The 19482-nt window shown below is 39.2% G+C and overlaps 1 protein-coding gene across 2 annotated transcripts in view; it reads left to right on the top strand.

Annotated features, from left to right (window-relative positions):
- Positions 1–19482, top strand: part of Atp11c (ATPase phospholipid transporting 11C) — a 182689-nt gene that overhangs the window by 1100 nt on the left and 162107 nt on the right. Inside the window, exon 2 of one of the 2 annotated variants that reach the window (XM_028754138.1) lies at positions 225–296. In XM_028754138.1, coding sequence (XP_028609971.1) covers positions 270–296 — 27 coding nt within the window. In that variant the 5' untranslated portion in view covers positions 225–269. Of the gene's footprint in view, positions 1–113; positions 297–19482 lie in introns of those variants that run through there. The other variant, XM_028754139.1, reaches the window with a different exon arrangement.

Raw genomic sequence — 19482 nt, 5'->3', positions numbered from 1 at the left:
CCCCCGGGCCGGGCGGGCCGGGGCTGGGGGCGGGTCGTGGGGGGAAAGCGGGGCGGGGCGGGGCGGCGAGCGCGCGGGCGGTTGGGCGGTTGGGCTGCCGGGGGCGGGGGCGCGCAGAGGCGAGGAGGGCAGGCGGCGGGCTGGCGGCGGGGCAGGCGAGCTAGCTGTCCGCTTTGCGCCGCGGGCCCACGCCGCAGTGTGTTTTGTGGACGGCGTCTTCGCAGACAGCCCAGTGGAGCCCAGCCTGGCACCCCGCAGCCTCGGACGCGATGTTCCGCCGGACCCTGAACCGTTTGGTGAGTACACTTGCGGAGGCTTCAGGCGTGCCCGGGTGGCCGGGTCTCTGGCCCCCGCCGCTCCTTCGCAGTCGCCGTACGAGGGGACTAGTGGGACGCGCCAGCCCCCCTCCCCCGCCTCTGCGTTTTAACGGAAAGCTGGCGCTCGGGGTGGCCTGGGTGGGGAGGCAGGTGGGGCTCTCTGCTGTCCCACCCCTGCTCCAGGACATTTCAGCCGAGGCTCCCCGAGCCTCTGAGGAACTGTGCCTTCAGACTGGGGATCGCCTCAGAGTGGCAGACGCGCGGAACTCGGGGCGGGGGGCTCCCCGGGGCGGGAGGGGGGCTCACTTTCCCAATTAGTGGAAGATGGCGTTGAATTATCGGGGAGGAAGCTTTCTTTTGTTTCCTCTGCCACGAGCACGTGGAGGTAAACCTAGACCTGTCACTGTGGTTCAAAAGAAGAGCTAGGGGCTAAGAGAACCCGAGGCTAAACCACGGCTCAGCCTCACCCCGGGTTCAGCCCAGCGGGCGGCCGCTGACCAGAGACCGGGCAAACTTTGAGGACTCAGCCTCTAAGCTCACCTTGAGGGCGAGAGAAAAATCGAGGGCTGTGGGCACGGTGGGCTTGGGGCCAGCAGTGATGTGAGGCTGTGCCAGCCTTGCAGAGCCTGGAGCTGAAGCTTCGCAGAGCACCTTAGGCTCCAGACTTGGAATCCATCCAGAAGCTACCTTTTCCACCCCTCTAAGCCCCCCCCCCCAGAAAAGGGAATTGTATTTCTGTGGGGAGTGTGGCACCGGGTTGAGTGGGAGCGATTTCTGGCTACTATTGACTTTTTGGATTAACCTGTTTACTCAGAAGGTACTTTAAGAACTGAGCAAAGTAGAGCAGTTTACTTATACGATGTTTGTAGCAACTTCCCTAATTTCTAGAAGAGGTGTCAGGGAATAGGATTTTATTTCTGTCAGGGATGTTAAAGCCTTCATCCTAAAATTTTGATTTTTTTTTTCTGTAGTTAAAGGGAAAGAATGCAGAGTGCTTTCCCCCTTCGTCTTAGGATAGAGTTAAAAACTTGACAGTTTGGTAACTTTGTGGAGTCGTTTCTAATTAAATCATTGCTGACATATTTTTCGTAGGTCAGATCAATTTGCTGTCATTTTTCCTCCTATATTTGAAACTCACAAATGTCCTCTGCTTAATCACAATGCATCTCCTCTTAGGATATCAGCATGACAATACTGTTAAGGTTTTGCTAAATGTTTATTTCACTCAGAAACATGCAAACGAAAGTGGTGATTATTACCTGTGGCACTGAGCAGCAAAGGTTGTGCCCATCTAGGATCTTGAGAGCCATGGGAAATGGATTGTGTTGGGTGCTTTGCTAAAGCAAGTGACTAAAATTTGTTCTCACATTTAGCCTGAGACTGTAAAAGAGCATTGTACCTCCTAGTTCTGTTTCACATAGATTCTCGTGATTTTGAAGTGTTGTTTTGGGGCGATAAAAAGGGAAAGGTGACAGGAAAGCTAACTGTAATGCTTTGCAAAAGGGTAGTCTTTCCACGTGACACTCATGTGTTAGAAACTAGTCTTCAGGTCATATTAAATTCATAAAGTAAAGATGCTGACATCCCCATTTTTTTAAGACTTTGGACATTTGGCATTAAGCAACCAGTGTTGATCCAAAAGCACTACCCATTTGGTGTTCTTTTGCTAAGAGTGATCTGCGCTGTACCTGTAAAAAATTAAGCAGTGCTGGCCCACAAAGCTAGGGCATGCAGTAGAATTTGCAGCAGTTGTTGAGGTGCCAGCCTGCTAGTACTTTGCATCTCTCCCAAGATTTCTGCAGAGACTCACTTTTGCTTATGCTAGAGGGAGCTTTGACCTCATTGTTTCAGCTAAGATGTCCAGCTGTTCACATTTTACTGCACAACCCTGACTGTGATAAGTCCTAGGAATTTGTTCCAGTGTCATAAGCTGGAAGGTTCTTAGGAGTTCTGTCTAAGCCCTAGGCCTAGAGAAAGGAATTAAACTGCAAATCATTGCACTGAGTATACCATCAGATGCTGTCAAAGTCCCACTGATAAAAAATGACCAAGTTTGAGGACTAGGGTGGGAAGATTTTCAGTCCCTTACATTGGTAAACTCTGCTGTTGTCATCTACAAGGAATGCACTCTTTTAGTAGCACACACATTTAAATCACTAGATTTAAATTAAAGATTTAACTGAAACCTTCAGACTTACATAGCCCAGTAGATGTAGTCCAAATTCTGTGTTATCCTTACAATTATTTTAATATTTTACAGATAGGGCTATGAATTCTTTCAAAATCAATTATGCTGCTTTGGCAGTCATGTGCATCTGAAATTGACTTTGAATGTTACATAAATTATAGTAGCGTTGATTATAGTTGCTAGTCATTAAACAGTAGAGGACCGCATATTAAAATGAAGCTTTTATAATCTCGTAGGAATCACATCATCTTCTGAATAGCTCAGTTATGTTTGTTGAGTCATTTTTAAATGTCATTTCTTTTTCCCAGCTCTTCTCTTTCTGAGCTAAAAGAAATAGTGATTAATTGTACTTTCTAAAGACACAGCCATGTCATTACATCTTTGCCACTAATAATTGTCCTTTTTGATGAATTCCAACTTTTAAAAAAATTAAGACAGTGTCTCATATAGTACAGGTGGCCTTAAACTCAGTGACCTTGAGTTCCCAATACTTGCTTTCATCTTCCAAGTGCTAGGTTGTAGGTGTCTTCTACAACTGCCAGTATCTGTTTCCTTTTGACAGCCTTTTTGGGGGTTTGCTTGTTTGTTTGTTTTAAAAGAATTATTATTTATTTTTATGTACATGAGTACACTGTAGCTGTCTTCAGACACATCAGAAGAGGGCATCAAATCCCATTACATATGGTCAGTGAGCCACCATGTGGTTGCTGGGAATTGAACTCAGGACCTCTGGAAGAGCTATTAGTACTCTTAAGCATTGAGCCATCTCTAGCCCCCTGGTTTTGGTTATTGAGATAGGATCTCCTAGTTCTAGCCATCCTGGAACTCACTCTGTAGAGCAAGTTGGCTTTGAATTCACAGAGAATCATCAGCTTCTGCCTCTGGAGTCCTGGATCAAAGCCATGTGCCATAAAACCTAACTACTTATTTCTTTATGTAGATAGTCCAGTCTGGCTTTGAACTCTCTCTGTCCTGCTGCCTTAGCTAATGGTGGGATTACAGACAAGTGTCACTATGCCTAGGTTTTGACAGTTTGAGGTAGAAGATTAGGGGATTTGGTAGTACAGCATTTTGGGAGTTAGGCCTGTGGGGTGTCTTAAGAGCACTGTTTGCTCCTAGTCAACAGTTCCATAACAATAACAAACATGTAATAATACTTTTGCCTGTTCAATTATTTTGCTTCACAGGCAAATTTAATTGGAATTTTGGACTAGTTGAAATTTAAATTTCTGGGTCATAGACTTGGATATCATCCTATGTTTTAATAAATTTGTAGTGATTATAGGACTTTTATAGTCATGTATTAAGTTTTGTAATCCATAGGCTTAAAGGCTTATTAACAATCTGTCATAAATTTCTTCCCTTTAGTTTATTAAATTATTTTTGCTAAAGATTCAAATAAAATTTCCTAATAAAGTAGATTAGGTGATTTTGTTGAGTAGGTGCTGTCAATTTAATTTGTTGGAGGGATATTTAACAATACAGATAATTGATAATAAAGCTTAACAGTATTGTGGAAAACTCAAACTGTATTGGTTCTATAAAGAAAATGGCTTGCCAAAGAGTCTGGGAAAAATTAGGCTGCATCAAGAAGAATGAAAATTTTCAATAAGGCTAAAAATACAAAATAAAAATTAATGAAATAGGTAGCTAATTTATTACTCTGAGTCCAGAGTAAGGGCACTTTAATAAAACAGTATGTGTGGAAATGATTAATAAGGTCATTCAGGTAACTGCTTTTTTGTTCCAGGAGCAATGTTTTTTGGCTTCCTTGTGAAATTACAAGGGTGATTGCAGGGTTTTTTTTTTTTTTCTGTTTCATTTCCCTAATAAACTTACCCTGACATTACTGAGTGTCAAACATACTGGTTTTACGTTACTGGGTTTTGAAATCTGTATGTATGGATTGCAGTATTTTTGTATTCATATAGTTTTAACACAGATCTAATACACGTTAGAATCTACCAGATAGTTCTGACACTTGTGGATCTGACAGTTGAACTGACCCCTACCTAAAGCAGCCTTTTTACCATATTGCATTCATTATAATTACCTATGAGTTTGTATGGATTTCTAAAGTAGCCTTTCTCCAGTGGGAAAAAGCCCTAACGCTCTATGTGATGAAATTTCCCAGATATTTGTAGGAGAATCCACAATAGAGAAAGGCTGTTTTAGACTGAAAATAATTGGGGGGGGGGAGGTAGCTTTTGACATCATGTTTGGTACTTAGTAGATGTTTAATGAATAACTGTTGAAATAACAGCTTTTAAATGTTTCACATAGATGATAATCTTTGCTTATGAGCGGTGATTTATAGTAAACTCTGTCTGCTATTGTTTGGAGTGATTAAAGAATGGGGAGTTCTAGTTCATGGGTGTGGAGAATATACCAATTAGCTGTTCTCTTAGAATTATAGTATATGCATCAAATGCTGAAGTTATACTGACAGTAATATACTCTTCTGTAAGGTGGTTTAGTCATTTTATGGTATTGGGAGTATTGTTTCACTCAACAAATACTAAGCACCTCCTACTGACTGGACACTGTGATAGATCATGGGGAATATATTGTGAGCAATACAGACAAGATGCCTACCCTGAGATGCTTTATTGTATTCATAACTATAGCTATAGATGGCATGATGACTGCCCTTGTATACTTTGTGGTATCTCAGAAGATTTAATACTCAAGAATAAGTTAATGTTATATAGTTATTATTAATGCTATATACTTACTATTTGTGTTAATACCAAAAATAGATTATGCAATTTATTATTTTCCAGTGGCTTTGATGTCAGATAAAAATTAGGTTGCAATTTGATACCTTTGATATGATTGGGAAACTGTTCTTTTGAAAATAGTTGCTAGGTTGACCCTTTTGCAAAGAGAAAAACCTATTTAGGAGTGAGTGGTCTACTGCAACTTGGAGGGAAAAGATAAATTGGTAAGCCTCTTTTCTCCCCTCTACCCTCCTTCCTCCTCTCTTTGAAAGAGTCTTGTCAAGTAACTCTGGTTAGCCTGTTCACTGTGTACTTCTAGGCTAGTCTCAAACTTCTGAAATATTCCTTCCTGGGCCTCCCAAGTGCTGAAATTACAGGCATGTACCACCATGTCTGGCTTGAAATAACTATACAGATAGAAACAGATTTTTCTCCCAAAGTATTTCTTTATTGATTTAAACAGTCCAAAACTGAGAGTGTTTTCTAAATGCCTTCAGTAAACGTTTCTTATTTGTTGATTTTGTTTGTGTTATTGCTAATTTTCTTCCTTCACTTTTAAATTTATTTTTATTTTTCAGTGTATGAATGTTTTTGCCTCTCTATAGATACTGAGCCTGAATCTTCTGGAAAAGCAGTCAGAGTCTTTGGTGTGTGTGTGTGTGTGTGTAAAAATTTATTTTAATTTTTATGATGGTAAAGCAATCTTATGTGTAAATCTTGTATCCCAGAGCTTCCATCCAAGTGCTTGCAGAAAAGATACCTGTTAGACCCATTTCCAGATCAGGTATTATTTTTAAAGCTGAGCCATCTCTTTAGGCCTCTGCTCTGCTCTGCTCCGCTCCGCTCCGGTCCACTCCGGTCCAGTCCGGTCCTGTTCTTTCTTTTCTTCCCTCTTTCTTTCTATTTTGAGAGAAGGTCTTACTATGTAACCCAGAGTGGCCTGGAAATTACTATGTAGACCAGGCTGGCTTTTAAATCATACAGATCCACCTATTTTCTGAGTGCTGGCATTAAAAGTATATGCCAGACTCCAGTATTTTTCAGTATTTTCTAAATTTTATTTTTATGGGTATGGGTATCTTGCCTGTGTCTGTGTACCATGTGTGTGCCTGGTGCCTGTCGAAGCCAGAAGGGATATTGGACTACCTCTGGTGCAGTATGACCAGTGGCCCCTGGAAGAAACCCTTTGTCTTTGTAATGTTTAAAGAATTAGCTTGATTTGCCAATTCAAATACTGGTTTGTTGAGTGGAAAAAGTCAAGGCTGGTTGCTTATCAACCATGGTTGATCAGTTCTTTCAAAGAGGGCAGACATATAAGATGCAAAATAAATGCACATTTTTTTCCTGATGTTGTTTGAATTTCCTGTACATGTATAGTGCTTTAAAACAGATAACTTCTGGTGTCTGAAGTCCCTGAAATGGGATGCTTTCTCTGGTTGGAGGAAAGAAGGTTCTGACTTTCCAAGATAATTGGGTATGCTTCACAAGTTTATTTCTGCTCACTTAAGATTTATTTTCTCTCCTGATGAAGATCAGCAGTGATCATAAAGCAAATATATTAGTGCAGCTGCAGCATATGATAATACTACTGCAGATTAATGATGAATGAGTGTTCAGCACTGCAGATATGGCACAGGATGCCCTATCCACATTGGCAGACAGCCTCTCAATTACTGCAGTATATGGATGGATTGCCAGTTTGGCTGTCTTCTTGATTATAAAAGATACAGTTTTTGGATGGTGTTAGACTAATATCTGGTTTAGGAAGTTGATTTGTATTTTTAATGTACTGACTGTCACTGATGTCATACCCTATACTTTCAGTAGAATATGGGAGGGTTGAAGAGGTCTACTTGTTTCCAGCAGGTGTCATTTGATTCTTAGGCACCTCTAGTCCACATTATCTTGAAGTACTAATGTGACAGTATCTTCCTAGCCCAGTCTTCTTCACCAATATATTCTAGAAAAAATTAAAAGTGTTTTTGACAATGATTTTACACTAGCACAGGTAAACTATAGATGTTCGGTAAGTACTTATGAATTGTTTTGAACAGAATTAATAACACAAGCTGAGTCTAATTATCAGTTGAAAAAGCAGCCACTAAGAGGCCTCTGTGTTTTAGACTATCTTTTTTTTAAGCATATAGCAGAGAAAAAGAATATCCTTTTCATTGGATAGTATGTGTCTTAGTTTGGGTTTCATTGCTATGAAGAGATACTGTGACCATGGCAACTCTTATAAAGTAAAGCTTTTAATTGGGGCTAGTTTACAGTTTCAGAGGTTCAGTCTGTTATCATCATGGCAGGAAGCATGGTAGCATCTGGATATACATGGTGCTGGAGAAGGAGCTGAGTTCTACATTTTGATCTGAAGACAGCCTCTTGCATGCAGCCAGGAGGAGGGACTCATCTGCACTGGGTGGAGCTTGAGGACTAAAGAAGACCTCAAAACCTGCCTATGCAGTGGCACACTTCCTTCAACAAGGACACACCTATTCCAATGAGGCCACACCTCCTAATAGTGCCTGTGGGCCAAGCACATTCAAACCACCACAATGCTACACTATTATTTTTAATGAGGAAAAAAAAACAATTATGCACCCCACTAAGTGGTCAGAAAAAGTACGCCCTTTATTGAAACTAATTTTTTCTATTCATCAGAAAGAGGACCTTTAAACCATTCCCTTTTCTTAGTATTTCATAAAACTGTAATGAATATACTATCTTCAGCTTTTAAAATTCTAAGTACACTTGTATGCTTTTTTGTTTTTTTTTTTTGTTTTTTTTGTACAGTTGATAACACTTTTTTTTAAAAAATCAACTAACACATCAAATTTTGAAGACTAAAGCTGCAGTGTTATTTCCAGCAGGGCTTTGTATTGCTTTTGTTTGTTTTTGAGATAGAGTTGTCTTTATAGCTCAGATTGGCCTGTACTCATTATTTAGTCCAAACTGACCTCCAATTCTGAATCCTCCAGCTTTAGCTTCTCAAGTGATGTGATTTTATATGTATGTATGTATGGATGGATGTATGTATGGATGGATGGATATATGCTACCATGCCCATCTGCTTTATGTCATTTTACTCACTGTGGTAAGTGTAATTTATTTGAATTCAGGATAATCCTTAGAATTTAGTACTAAGAATATAAAGTAGCAAAAAAGTAGAGCAGGCCAGGCATGGTGGTGCATGCCTACAAACCCAGTGATGGAGAAGGAGTTCTAGGATATAGCCTAGGCCATAGGAGACCCTGTCTCAAATATCCAAAACTAGTAGCATGAAAGAGAGGAAATGCTGGATTTTCAGTTGTGTTGTAAAATAAATATCAACCTTGTTTGAAGGGTGCAATGTGATATTGACATTGAAAGAAAATTACTTTCCCAAGGTCAATAAGCTAATTAGCATTGGAGTTGATTGAGTCTGTATATGGTACTAATAGAAATCATGCCTTTTCAATGCTTCCAGAACCATGCTTCCCAATAATGAGTCATTTCTTTTCATATTGTTGACAGCATTCCCTGTTTGTCACTTGCAGAAGAGCAACCCGCCAGTAGTAAATTGATGCACCCAGTGGGGGAGCCAGGAAGTATTGATGTTTCTGCCAGGTTAGCGTCAACACTTGCTGGTTTCCTCTCTGGAGTATCACCAAGTTCGTGGATTCTATTTGGACTTCTATAACTGCTCAGGTCTCCATGTTCCATATATTTGTCCATGTTTCCAACATTTATTTGCACCTTTCTCATATCTCATTCTATATATATCTTTGTTCATAGGCAGTAAATATAAAGATCCTCTTAGGCAATATAATTCCACATAGCAAGCACACTAATCAATAGCCCCCATAAATAAACATATATATATATATATATATATATATATATATATATATATATACATATATGTATATGTATATATATATATATGTACATACACACACATACATATATACACACATATATGGAGAGAAAGAAATTCTTAGGCTAATAAAGTTAAAGCAATATTTATAAATATTATTCTATTTCAAGATGAATTTTGAGTTGAATAATCAAGGAAATCCCCAGAAATATATTTCTGGTTAGTCTCAAGTTTCATGGTATTTACTGTTGTAAAGAAAAAGTAACAATTTTGCAGCAATCCTGTAGATCACCAGGGAGCAGAAGCCAGTAAGGAACTGTCACAAATAGATCCCAGCTGGCTAGAAAAGATCTATAAGGTATACCTGTTGTGTGAGCAGTGGGATGTCCTTTAAGCTTCACAATTAATCTGCTTTGTGGCAATGTGGATTAAGCTGTCTGTAGTATAGTGCACAATTTCATTTACTTCAGCTCATTTTTCTTTCATTTTAAAGAAAACAGATTGGGGAGATGGTCAGTGGACAAAAGCACTTGATTAGTGCCTGAACTCTGATCCTCAGAACCCACAAAAAGCCAGATATGGTAGTTCAAGAGTCTGTAATCCAGCTAGGTGTGGAGTATTCATGTCCTGTTAAAGGCCATAGAGGTTTATAAGGTACAGGCTCTGTTCTTAAGATGGAAGATATACATGTAAGACCAATCTTCATGTGAAGCCAATAGTTCATTAGTATCTGATTGATACGTATTGATTGAGCCAGGGATGCATGTAGCTGATCTCAAACTCCTGAGTCCCCTGACTCCACCTTCTCAGTGTTGGGAATAGCAGACATGCATCATCATGCCTGGCTTTGCCTCTTGAGGAGCATGTGAAGTAGACACTTGGAAAGAGGCTCTTCACTTTAGTTGAACAATACTAATCAATTTCTTGTAGTTCTACCCACATCACCAAATCAATCTCCTCAAAATCTCTTCATAAGATTTATAATGAGGGCTAGACTTCAGCATATCAGTTTGGGATGGAAGGGTCGCCAACATCTAGTCCATAACATAGCAGGAAGAGTACAACCTTGTTTTTCAGTGCTTTGTTTCCTATGATAAAATGTATAGTTTATAAAAGGTAATGATAAAATTGGATATCAGGCAGCTTTAGGTTTCTACAACTACAAAATTTTCCATAAACATGTTTCTGAAATCCTTGAGTCCAGTGTGCTACTCTTCTGATTTGGAACAGTAAAATGGGACTGGAATGAAATTAACATTTGAGGCAATAAATCACTACTTCATACAAAACTATGTGATCAGGTACTTCAGTTGTGTGGCTTAAGTAGTGAGTAGATTCCTTCAGAAACTTCATAGGTTTAGGGAAGTGATTTATTATCTTGAGTGCTGGTGGTCATTTATTCTAACTTATTTATGTGTATGAGTATTTTGCCTGTACGTGTGTGTCTGTGTGTCTATGTGCACACACGCACAAGCACAAGCAAACACGCTTGCCAGGTGCCCTTGGAGGGAAAAAGAGGGTGTTGGATTCCAGGAGTTACGGATGGTTATGAGCTACCATGTGGGTGCTGAGAATTGAACCCAGTCCTGTGGAAGAGCAGCAGGCTCTCTTGATTGTTCAGCCATCTCTTTAGCCCTGGTAGTCATTAATTTTAAAAAACTGAGTGTCAGACCTTTGTTTAAGAACACATTCTTTAATATTTCTATTTCAAGTCCATTAGATAACACGGCTATGAATAGGTATTCAGTATTCTAAGAGTAGAACAGGAAGAGTGATTTTTTTTTTTAATGACCAATGTATCACTACACAAGTCTGGTACCTTTTTTCTCAAAACTGGCATTCTAGTCCAAGTCATATTTGCCTTTTTCATATTTGTTGATTTACTAGATAGTACTATTTCCTGTCTAGTGGTATTAGCAATAACTGGAGTAGCCGTCTTTTATACTCTATTTCTTTCCCTTTTTTTCTGTATCTGTCTGTCTGCGTTGCCCTCCCCCCCCCCCCCGGGTGTATGTGTGTGTGTGAGAGAGAGAGAGAGAGAGAGAGGGTGGGGTGGGGCGAGGGGTGAGGGGGTGTTACACATATGTGTACAGGTGTATATGAAGACCATAGGTAGATATTGGATGTTATTCCTTAGGAGCCATCCATGTTTTTTAGAGCCAGGGTGTATCACTGGGACCTAGGGCTCACCAAGCACATTAGGCTGGTAGGCTGGGTGGCTGGCTAGTGAGCTCCAGGGATCCACCTGTCCCTTCTTCCTCAGCACTGAGATGTTCAACTACACCAGGCTTTTCTCTTGGGTGCTGGGAATCAAAGTGAAATTCTAGTGCTTGGATGGCAAGCATTTTACTGGCTGAGCTACCTCTTAGCGTCTCTACCTTCTTTTTCATCCTCTTGAGTTACTCACTCTGTCAGCAAACCCAATAGTTTCTTCTACATCTGAAGGTACTTTTAATAGCTGCCCATTTCTTTTTCATAACCAATACCATTTCTAAGTTAGTGCTCTCATTTATCTGGACCACTGCAGTAGATGATCTTACCCATATCTCTACTATCCAGTTATCCTCTGTAAACACTAGAGGGATAGTTTATAAATAAATACCTCAAGGCCTTCAGTGATTTTATACTGCTTCCTGGATTTGCTGGAATTGTTCTCACAGTTCCTTGCATTTCTCATTTCCTTCTAAAAGTTGAGATACAGATATATTTCACATAAAAATTCAACATTTGGAGTATACATTTAAGTGGTTTTTAGTATAGTCAAAATATTGTACAACCATCTAATTCCAGTACATGTCCACCATTTCAGAACTGAACTCTGGTTATCAGCTGTCACTCCCAACTCTCTTCCCTCATCCACCTCTAGTACTCCCCAATCTACATTTTCTCTACCAAATTTGCCAAATCCAGACATTTCATGTCATTGAAATGATAATAACTAAATTTTATGTTGATACTTGTAATCCTAGCCCTCAACATGCTGAGGAGGAGCTTAGCATGTTTGAGCAAGCCCAGCTTCTAGAGTGAGGGTTACGGTTAGGAGTCAGGAGTTAGGGTTAGGTGTGCTCTGTTGTAACTTTTTCTTTAGTATATTTTCAGTGTTCTATTATGTCATGTATTATATATCAGTACTTTATTCTTTTAAGGCTGAATAATATTCCATCATAAGGATATACCACATTATATGTGTCTGTTCCTCAGCTAATGGGCATTTAACTTATTTCTACTTAATTCTTTGTATTTATTTGTCTTTGTGTTGACATGTTTTCAATTCTGATGAATATATAGGAATGAAATTTCTAGGTCATATTATAATTTGATGTTTTAATTTTTTAGCAACTGCCAAATTGCCAAATTGTTTCTTCTCAACAGTTCTTTTCAAGTAACTTGAGTCCCTTTTTTTTTTTTTTTGAGACAGCATGTCACTGTGTTTCCAGCTGACTTGGAAGTCAGTGTGTAGAAAGCTGACCTCAGAGTTGTGTTGATCTCTTTTTCTCTACCCTTAAAATGCTAGTATTATAGGTGTGTACTACATTTGTCTTACATTTATTTTGTTTTGAGATGCCGTCTTACGTAGCTCATGTTGGCCTTGAATTCCTGATCTTGTTGCTTCTATCTCCCAAGTACTCACTACCACAACCAGCTCAAATGATATTTATTTTTAATGGCAATTAACAACATAAAATATAAAGTTCACTAAGGCAACTGTTAGGTGTAGCATTGACTAGTACAACCTCTTAGCTCCTCATTTTCTCTTCCTTTATGGTTTATAATAGCAAATCATGATATAATGGATGGGAGTTGAGAAATGTGGGATGCAGAGATACAGAATTTCAGGCTCAGCTGTTTCACCTGTGTCCTCAGTTCATTCATCTGAGATTGAGAAGAGCTCCTCAGTGATTTATATCTTAAATCCTTTCTCAGCTTTATAACTCTGTGCTTTGAATTTAGGAGTCTAGTCTTTGAATTTGACAGACTAGGAGCATACTGTTTTTACTGGTTTTTGACTTCTTCACCTGTTCTTGCTTAAGATATTCAAATCTTAATTTCTCTTTGACTATACTCTGCACCAAATTTCAGTTTTTCCCCCAGAAGTAATGAGATGGAACTTTGAATGAGAAAATTAACAATTTTTAGAAAATACTGTTCATACTAATAATATACTAATAAAATACTGTTTTAATAGTTATACTTTTTCAGTTTTACCTGCCTGAATGATTGGAAAATGCCTTTGTTACTTCTCTGTTGTAGTATTACACTCAGCCCTATTATACTGCTTGCTTGGAAAACAATACTAATGAAAGAGACTGTTTTGCTGCTAGAATATTGTGGGGAGGCTTTCTAGAGAGCAAGACTACTGCAATTATTTCCAAAGAGATAATCATTTCTCTGTTCATGGAGAATCGGCTGCAAAATGGTGGTTAGAGAGAGACAGTTCTTGGATTGGCTCACTGAGTAGCAACTGCAAGGTTAAGTAGCTAGCAGGAGGTATAAGTAGACAATAGAAAGTAAATGGATGGTTGATTTATGTATGTACTTGAGAATTATTATTGGAGAATTGGATTCCATGGTTATTGTGATGTAATTCATACAAAATGATGGCCACCATAAGCAAGAGTCTCACTTCATGAAATAGATTCTGTAAATACATTCTATTTAAAAAGTTGTTGTTAAGGCTGGAGCAATGGCTCAGCAGTGAAAAGTATTGGCTACTCTAACAGACGACTGGGGTTCAGTTCCCAGAATCCATATAGCTCTAGTTCCAGGGGAATCTGGCACCCTTGTACAGATATACATGCAGGCAAAACAACAGTGCACATAAAATAAAAGTAAACAATTGTTTTTTAAAAAGTCATTGTTATTTGTGAAACTAGATTATACAATTGACCTTAATGAAAAATAACTAGAATAGCTGTAAAGGAGTATAATTAAATATTGTATAAATTTAGATGGATTACTTTTCAAAGATACTAATGAAGCAGTGTAATCAAAATAAAATCAAATGTAATCAAATCAAAAGATATAATTGATTTTTAGAATCCATGTTTGGAATTAATAATTTGAGCTAATTATGAAATTTTCACTGCATTGGCAAGTGTCTGTTTAATTTCTAATATGTACCTAGTATTATGCAAGTTTTTTTTTCAGGTAAGGGACAAGGCATATTTTTTAATGGTATACAAACTACTAGTATAAACCTAGAGTAAATCACTTCCATTTTAAAGCTAGAATCTTTAAGGATTTTTAACTTTTATTTTTAATTTATGTGTATGAATATTCTGCTGTATGAATGCCTGCGTATCACATTTCTGCAGTGCCCACAGATGCCAGAAGAGGATTTTGGATCCTCTGGGCTGGAGTTACAGATTTTTGTGAGCTGCCATGTGGGTGCTGGGAATTGAACTGGAATCCTCTGGAAGAGCAGCCATTTCTTCAGCTCCAGATATTATCTTTTAAAAACTGTAATATTTGGTCCATATAGAATAGATAATATGCATAATAATGAATATTTAAATGTTAATTGCCTAACTTAAGACATTACAATGTTATTTACCTATAATGCTACTGTCACATCTTATCTATCTCACTGCTGTCATAAAGCTTTCAGCTTTTGTCTTTCAAGACAGGGTTTCTCTGTTGCTCCAGCTATGTAGACCATGCTGGGCTGCCTTTGCCTCCCAAATGCTGGAAATGAAGGCATATACTACCACTGTCAGTGAAGATTTTTTTTTCTGATACACATCCATAATCTCAGTACTCGGGATGAAACAGGAGAACTTTGAGTTTAATGTTAGCCTGGGTCACATGGTAAATTTGAGGTCATTTTAGGATACATACTGAGGTAGCGTCTCAAGAAAATACTTAAACACATTTATGTGCAAGCCTGCTTAAAACATTATTTGGTTTCTTATTTAGAGCTTTATCAAAATACTTAATGCACTTTTTAACTTAGTAATATATTTTTATAAGATTTTATTTATATATGTGTGCGCATTTATGTCTATCTGTTAGTATATGTGCGTGTGTATGTGTATTGTCCATGAAGGCCAAAAGGATAGCATTGGGATCCCTTAGAGCTGGTATTTACAGGTGTGTATGAGCTTCCCCATGTGGGTGGGTATTAGAATCTGAACTCTCTGGTCCTCATGATTGAATAACAGATTTTCTTTATCTCCTGCACATCTCTCAAGCCCTTATAAAGTCCTGTGGGGTTTTGTTTGTTTGTTCAAAATATAGGTATAGTTTACTCATGCTGAGTAATAATCCACTTTGGGAAGTGTACTAGTTAACTTGTCTTCTTGCTGCAAGAAAATATCTGATGAAAGCAACTTAAAGAAGGGTTGATTTTGGCTTACAGTTCCAGGAGATAATAGTCTATCTTACCTGGATTTGTCCTTCCTCCTCACTTTGTTTGTTGTTTTTAATATTTATTAATTTACTTAGTATGTGCACATGCTTATCTAGGCTAGAGGTTATCACTGGGTATCTTCAACTGGTTTCTATAGTGTGTGTGTGTGTGTGTGTGTGTGTGTTTATTCACAAATGTGTGCCTCCTGAGTTGCAGTGCCCTTGTAGGCCAGAAGGGGGGGCCGGATCCTCCTGGAGCTAGAGTTACAGGCAGTTGTAGGCTGCCTAACATGGGTTGCTGAGACAGAACTCTAGTCCTGTGGGATCTCCCAACCACTGAGCCCTCTCCCCAGTCCCTCCATATTACTTTTTAAGACAAAGTTTCACTGAGCTTGGAACTTGTTGATTTGGCTAGACTAGGTGGCCAGTAAACCTCAAGGTTCCTTTCGTTTCTGCTTTTTCAGCTCTGGGATTTCAGGTGCGTACCATGGCTTTTTACAGTGTGTTATGGATCAAACTTGGGTCCTCATGCTTGTGCGCCCAGCACTCTACTGAGCCTTCTCTCCAGACTCTTGTCCAGTTTTATGTGGTGAACCAGTGTTCTCCCAGGCTTTTGTTGTTCTTATGATCAGCACTTAGGAACATTATGTCTTTAGTTGTGTGTGTGTATATCTGTAAGATTTATGCTCATATACATACACAGTCAGACTTAAATGTAAGAAATCTCATACATGCCAGTAATGATAGGTCTTGAGCTCATAAGAAGTTGTTCAGTAGTTACATCAATATGTTATCACAGTAGCTATGTATTTTCCATTCCCCCATATATCTGTGGGGATGGTTTGAAACAGGGTCTCTGGATGGAACTCAGTATGTAGACCAAGTTGGCCTCTAACTCACAGTGGTTCACCTGCCTCTCTCTCCCAAGTGCTAGGATTAAAAGTACATGCTTTCACAACTAGCTGTTTTATATTATAAAAAAAACTTGTTTGATTTTTTTTTCCTTCAGAAGATTTGTTTTATGAAATTTTATTTTCCTCTGCCTGGCAGGTAGCACACACCTTTATTTTTTTTCTTTTCTTTCTTTTTTTTATTGGATGCTTTATTTACATTTCATATGTTATCCCCTTACCCCATCCCCACACACACACCCAGGAACCCCCATCCCCTCACCCTTTCTCCTGCTTCTCTGTGGATGTACTCCTACCTACCCCCCTACTCCCACTTCCTTCACCCTCAAATTCCCACCCACTGGGGTGTCCAGCCTTCATGAGACCAAGGATCTCTTCTCCCACCTATGCCCGACAGGGCCCTCCACCCTTACATATACAGCTGGAGCCATGGATCCCTCCCTAAGTGCTCCCAGGCTGGTGGTATAGACCCTGGGAGCTTTGGTTGGTTGGTATTGTTGCTCTCCTCATGGGGCCACAAACCCTTTCAGCTCCAACAGTCTTCACTCTGACTCCTCCATTGGGAACCCCATGATCAGTTAATGGCTAGTTGTGAGCATCTGCCTCTGAATATGTCAGACTCTTGCAGACCTCTGAAGAGACCTCTCTATCAGGCTCTTATCAGCATGCACTTCCTGACTTCCACATCAGCATCTACCTTTGATGTCTGCACATGGGATGGATACTCAGGTGGAATGGTCTTCAGATGGCCCCTCCTTCAGTTTCTGTCCCTCACTTTGTCTCCATATTTGCTCCCTTGAGTATTTTGTTGCTCCTTCTAAGAAGGACTGAATCACCCCCACTTGGTCTTCCTTCTTCATGAGTTTCATGTGGTCTGTGAGTTGAATCTTGGGTATTTCAAAGTTCTGGGCTAATATCCAATAATCAGTGAGTGAATACCATGTGTGTTCTTTTGTGATTGGCTTACCTCACTCAGGATGATAATTTCTAGTTCCATCCATTTACCTAGGAAATTTTCCAATTCATTGTTTTTAATAGCTGAGTAATACTCCATTGTGTAAATGTACCACATTTTCTGTATCCATTCCTCTGTTGAAGGACATCTGGGTTCTTTCCAGCTTCTGGCTACTATAAATAAGGCTGCTATGAACATAGTTGAGCATATGTCCTTGTTAGCACACACCTTTAATCCCATCACTTGGGAAGCAGAGGCAGGCAGATCACTTGGAATACAATGCTAGCCTGGCCTACATAATTTCAGGGCAAACAGAGCTACATAGTAAGACCCTGTCTCAAAAAAAATTTGTTTCCCTCTGATCTTTACTTGTGATTCTCTGATTACTCTTAAAATTAATCATCTCTGTTTATGATTGTGGACCATGTGTGTTTTCAATTTGCAATAATGCTTCAGTGTTTCTTTTAAAAATTGTGTGTGTGTGTGTGTGTGTGTGTGTGTGTGTGTGTGTGTGTGTGATAAAAGGTTGTGAGCTGCCTGTTGGGAGTGATAGTAATGAAACCCAGGTCCCAAGAACAGTAAGCACCCTTAACCACCTGAGCCATCTCTCTATCCTCTTGCTTCTGTATTTTGACAGGATTTCATATAGTCCATGCTGGTCTTGTACTTGCTATATAGCCAAGATTGGCCTTGGATTCCTGATCCTCCTGCCTCTACCTCCTGATTTATTTAGGGATTATAGGCATGTATCACCATACATGACTCATTTTGATTGTTTCCTTTGACATATTTTTTTCTGATACTGACTTATGAGATAATATTATGCTCAAAACATTCCTTTTTTGTTTTTATGTTACAATATCTTATTTAAGTTTGTGGCTTTTTGTGTTTTTCCCTCCCTTCCTCCCTCCCCTCTCTTTTCTTTTGTTGATGCAGAGGCAAGCACACTCCACCATTGAGCTACACACTCACTAGATCTTACTGTTGTTTTAAAGCCTTTCATAAGCAAATGTGTTGCTTACCTTTCTTGTTGCTTTGATAAAATACCTGACTAAAGGATCTTAAGGAGAAGTTTGCTTTGACAAGGAAAGTAGTAGTGCCAGAAATGAAGAGTGGCTGGTCATTGCATTCACACTCAGGAATCAGGAAGCTATGGTCTCCCTTTTTATTCAGTGGAGATAGGAGGAAGTTTATTGAATGTTGTCTGTTTTCAGGGTAGGTCTTCCCTGCTTACTTAATCATTTCTGAAAACACACTTGTAAGCACATTTAGAGTTGTAATTTCATGATGGTTTTAAATCCACTCAGGTCCTTTTGCTTGCTGACATGTTCTTATCTATTGAGCCATCTCCCCAGCCTCAATGTCTAATTTTAATGTTAATTTTTGAGTTTTTTCTTTCCTTATTAAAACATCATTTATTTATTTGCTACTTCTTTGAGAAGTGGTGATGAAGAAATTTATAGTTTGTCTCTTTTCTAACCTTGAGGAAAAATATGAAAAAAACCTGCAGTGGGTAGGAGCAATAGGCATACTCATATCTTTGTAGGATAAATTGTATCTTAACACAATCCCATTTTTATGAATCTACTGTAAAGATGTTATGTTCTGCATGAACATGAGTTGTAGTAGATACTTGCTGCGTAATTGATATCCATTAAGTATCCTGTCCCAGTATCAAAAACTTTCTGTGACTTTTTCTTTTTGAAAATAGCAAATTTTCTCTGTGGTTTATTCCCATTGTTAAGATTTGCAATAATGTTAGGCTAGTTTACCACCAAGATACTCAATGAGGGTTCCAACTTCCTGGCTTGGGGAAGAAGGAAGGATAGGTTCACATAAATAAAAACCTGTCCATACATTTAAGAAAACTTTTGATGACGTCAGGGAGTCCTTGGATGGTTTGTGTTTGTTCTATAGCACATTCCTATGTTTCTTATATAGGGCTATTTCTCACAGCCTTTAGAAGGATGTTCATTTTTCCCTTGGTGTTGCTAGAAGTTTCCTCTGCCCCAGAGAAACAGCAGCTGAAGAAGGGGCTTGGGGGGGAGAATCTAGAGTGCCTGTTTTGAGGAGTCCTCTGAAAGGTCTTTGCTGCTGACCACAGCTTCTAAAAAGGGGAGCTGCAGCATGGTTCTTCCACAACGTTTCTCTTTCTCTCTCTCTCTCTCTCTCTCTCTCTCTCTCTCT

Source organism: Grammomys surdaster, unplaced genomic scaffold (assembly GCF_004785775.1).
Source record: "Grammomys surdaster isolate TR1022 unplaced genomic scaffold, NIH_TR_1.0 125982, whole genome shotgun sequence".
NCBI lineage: Eukaryota > Metazoa > Chordata > Mammalia > Rodentia > Muridae > Grammomys > Grammomys surdaster.
This window is presented reverse-complemented; position numbering and strand designations above follow the sequence as displayed.